Genomic DNA, 4,009 nt, shown 5'->3' with positions numbered 1-4,009 from the left:
GAGGGATTTAGTAAATCCGGGATTTAAGCCGTAAATCCCTAAATCCGGGATATACGGAATCCCGGGATTTAACGAGCACAAAAAACCATTTGGTTGGATTTAGCGTAAATCCGACTTAAATCTAGGATTAAATCCGATACTAAACAACTCCTAAGACTTTCATACCAGTTAAAAAAAAAAAAATGGTAACCAGAGCTAATCGCTCATTAAACACGCGATTACTATGTGCGTACCAAATTGCCCGTTAAAAAGACGATTATATTTACTTTTAAATTTTCTATTCAACATGCTTAATAATCTAATTACGTTCTTAATGATGCTTACTCTAAAAATTTACCCTACAGGACTTTGTTTAATCTTGGGTAATGGAACTTGCTAGAAAATTGCTAGATATGAGAAGGGAAGATGAGGATTATCGTGCTATCACTACAGGACTTCAGCATCTCGTCCATGAGGAAAAATTATTACGTGAAGCGTTCAGATTCGTCTCAGGATGATTCAAATGCCGCATGTAATAATCTCTTGTGAATCACAGCTCCCCTCGCTCCTATCACTCTCAATGAACTAATAGTTGGCGTCTAAATAGTGATAAGACTGACATGTGATATGTTAATTATTTTTCCATTTAAGTGTTATATATAACTAAGATTTTTTTTTTTTTTTTTTTTTTTTTTTTTTTTTTTTTTTTGAAAAATTGAGGGCTTAGCCCGTAACTAAGAAAATATTCAGTGCTATCTATGTAAATCTTTAAATTTTATTTTTATTTTGTTCGTTAGCATAGATGAGGATGCTCAATGGATGAGTTGACTTTATCTTTAAAGAAAGGATACCAAATCAGCATATATTTAAAATGGTTGGAGTAGCTCCACTCAAGATTAGATTAGAGAGAATCGTGGTCGATGATCAAATTAGAAAATTAGAAGTATTTTATGTTAAAAAAGGTAGAGGCAGATTTAAAAAGATTTAGTTATAAAATATTAGAAATAATATTTTTTTATCAGATTTAAATAAAAATTTGATTTTTAATAGAACATAATGAAGGAAAAAGATTGATATAGCGGATATCACTTAGTCGGACAAAGGCTTGATGTTGTTGTTGTTGTAGTATTAGCAGCAGTGGCGTGGCTCCATGGTGTTAGAAGAACCAGTTTGGCAGCCTTCAACAACCGGGTCTCTTCGTCGAACGTACATGCGGAGGCCGTGCTTCATGAACAACGTAAGTGAGATCTTCTGCTCGACGCGATGGCCAGGTACCAGCTCGAATCGGCAGCGGAGGAGCACAGCAGCTGCGATAGACTTCATCTGTAGGTATGCAAGGTCTTTCCCTAGGCACAAACGCGGCCCGGCGTTGAAGGCCATGAACTTGAACGAATCCGCAGGTGGCTCAAACCGACGGCCGTCCTCCGATATCCAGCGCTCTGGGCGAAACTCAAGGCAATCCTGGCCCCAAACCGACTCCATTCGCCCGACGGAATAAATTGAGTAAGTAATAGAAGATCCTGCCGGAACAAATGTTCCATCCGGTAAAAAGTCGTCGGCAACGACGTACTTAGTGTTCTCTGGAACTGACGGGTACAGTCTGAGTGTCTCGGAGAGCGTCGCTTTTAGGTAGATGAGGCGGTCCAGTTCCTCGTAGTCCAGCGGGGTTTCGAACCACGCAGCTTTGGGGTCTTGGTCACCACGGGAGGCCGCGAGAACGGAGTAAAGCTCGTGAATGATGATGTGTTCAACTTCGGGGTGGGTGGCAACGGCCCAGAAGAACCAGGAGAGGGCGACGGAAGTGGTATCGCGACCGGCGAGAATGAAGTTTACAGCGACTTGTTGGAGAAAATCGTCGGAGTAGCCGGCGCCGTTGCGCTGGAAGCGGGAAAGGAGATCGTCGTGCAAGGAGGAGCTGGACAGCTCCTCCTTGCGGGCATTGATGACGGTGAAGAGATAGCTATAAACGTTGGAGACTGAGCTGGACAATATTCCCTCCTTACCTAATCGGAACAATTTCATTAACCTCCAATAAAGCTTTGGTAAGAGGAACCGATGTAGGGTGGCCTCCGTTGCGCGATCGAAAGACCTGGCAAAGTGGTTGTCCGGGAGACTAGCGTCGAGCGTCTGCGGGTCCTGGCCGAAGGTCAGACCACATATATTATCGAAAGTGAGACGCAGGAGAAGGTCCTGGAGATCAACTGTTGCACCGTCGGCGACCGCGGTGTCGAGGATTGGAAGCAGTCCCTTGTGAATGGAGAGAGAGACCCAACGAGACATGGCGAGGCGGAGAGTGCGAGTGGAGAACTCGGGAGCGGCCGTCTTCCGCTGGAAGAGCCAGGCGTCGCCGTCGGAGTTAAAGATGCCGCCGCCGAGAAGGTCGTGGAAGATGGCTTGCCAGGCGGGACCCTTGCAGTAGTTATCGAAGCGGGTCTTGAGGATGTGCTCAAGGTTTCGTGGGTCGCATGTGGCGGTGACGAGACCTTGGCGACGGGCCAGGAACGGCAAGGCGAGAAGGCAAGTCTGATAGGTCCCGCTGGTTTTGCAGAGGTTGTCGGAGATCCAGTCATGCAAGCGCTCGGCGTTGTCGAGGTGGCCGGGAAGGCAGCCGACGAGCGGCCACACACGAGGGCCACGTAATCTTGCCGTCATGCTGTAGAACCAGATCATGTAGGCAGCGACACAAGCTGCTGTGGCTGTGACCAACACCGATAATGTCACCACTTCCATTTTCTCTCACTGAGTGTTATGGATTACAAGATGAAATAAGCAGGATGATTATTAAGGTATTTAAAGATAATTTGTATCTTACAAAAACTTTGCTTGATGATGTTCTTCCAACATTTGTCTTAGTGTCTTTAAAAGGGAGAATTTTTAAACTAGCTACTATTAAATTTTAATAACGTAATTAAGCATTGAAAAATAAATTTAGAAGTAGTTAAAGTGGTCTATTAAACGGGCGATTTATGCTGATTCTAACCTACTGAGTCATGTGTCAGTAGCTGAACTGAAAGGCGACTTATTTAAAAATTAAATATAATTGTAAGTTGCTCGTTAAACGGTCGACTTGCTACAAAATTTTGAAGAAAAAGGTAAAAAATATATAAAATAAATATTTTTAAAAATAAAAATAGAGACAAAAACAAAAAATATAAAGTTAATGTAACTATATTTTTTATATATATATCAAAATTTGATAAAATGAATATTTTTGTTTTTCTTTTATATTATTAACATTATAATCGATATTTTTTAATGGATAAGTATTATACTGAAAATTAAAACGACTATAAAAAAATAACAATTCAAAGTTTCTCCTTAAACATAGAATTTCGGAAGTAAATATCATCTCTCTATATTGTTTTTTAAAATATATATTTCAACGGTTGCTTCTATTAAAATATAAAAATTATATTTTACACTAACTCTAGTCATTGCTATTTGTTGTGCTTTTACTTTATGTTTTTCTTTTTGGAAAGATAAGGTTGATTTGTAGTTTTTTTATTTTTTATTTTTAAAACTAATTAAGCTATTTTCGACAAGTTTATGGTATTTTAATGATAAGTTAAAATAATCCAACCAAAACTCGCCATCTTGTTGCCAAGCGAATGTCATCACCGGCCATCGTTAATCCTAATGCAAAAGTCGATAAAAACAAAAATAATATTTATCATGTTGAAATGTGATAAAATAAAACAAAAAGTAATTCGGAAAGATACCTAAAATTTTAGATGAGGTTTCCTTAGAATTTTTTAATATATTTATAATTATTATAAAATAAAATAATAAATTAAAGAAATTATTTCAATTTTTAAAGATATTTTTGTCCCATATTGAATGCTTAACTAGCATAAAATTGAAATAAAATGATGCAAAACAAAAAAATTATAAAATGAAATAAAAAATTTGGAGGATATAATCTGTTAACTTAATGTAGATATATAGGAAAGCTGAATTTTTTTTTTTTTTTAGAGAAAATTCGAGGCAAAAACCCGTATATTTAATCAAATAAAGTTACATGTGAAAAAAA

The 4,009-nt window shown here is 38.5% G+C and overlaps 1 protein-coding gene across 1 annotated transcript; it reads right to left on the bottom strand.

Moving 5' to 3' along the window:
• Nucleotides 1–1,107: 1,107 nt before the first annotated feature.
• On the bottom strand, nucleotides 1,108–2,709 carry LOC110097389 (cytochrome P450 86A22-like). Its single transcript, XM_020823746.2, has one exon. It carries the CDS (start codon nucleotides 2,707–2,709, stop codon nucleotides 1,108–1,110), a length of 1,602 nt encoding a protein of 533 aa, XP_020679405.1.
• Between the last annotated feature and the right edge of the window lie 1,300 nt (nucleotides 2,710–4,009).

The sequence above is a fragment of the Dendrobium catenatum genome, unplaced genomic scaffold (genome assembly GCF_001605985.2).
Source record: "Dendrobium catenatum unplaced genomic scaffold, ASM160598v2 fragScaff_scaffold_542, whole genome shotgun sequence".
NCBI lineage: Eukaryota > Viridiplantae > Streptophyta > Magnoliopsida > Asparagales > Orchidaceae > Dendrobium > Dendrobium catenatum.
This window is presented reverse-complemented; position numbering and strand designations above follow the sequence as displayed.

What these genes read in the sequence shown, in the direction of transcription:
- LOC110097389 (XM_020823746.2), bottom strand. Translation starts at nt 2,709, where the DNA reads ATGGAAGTGGTGACATTATCGGTGTTGGTCACAGCCACAGCAGCTTGT.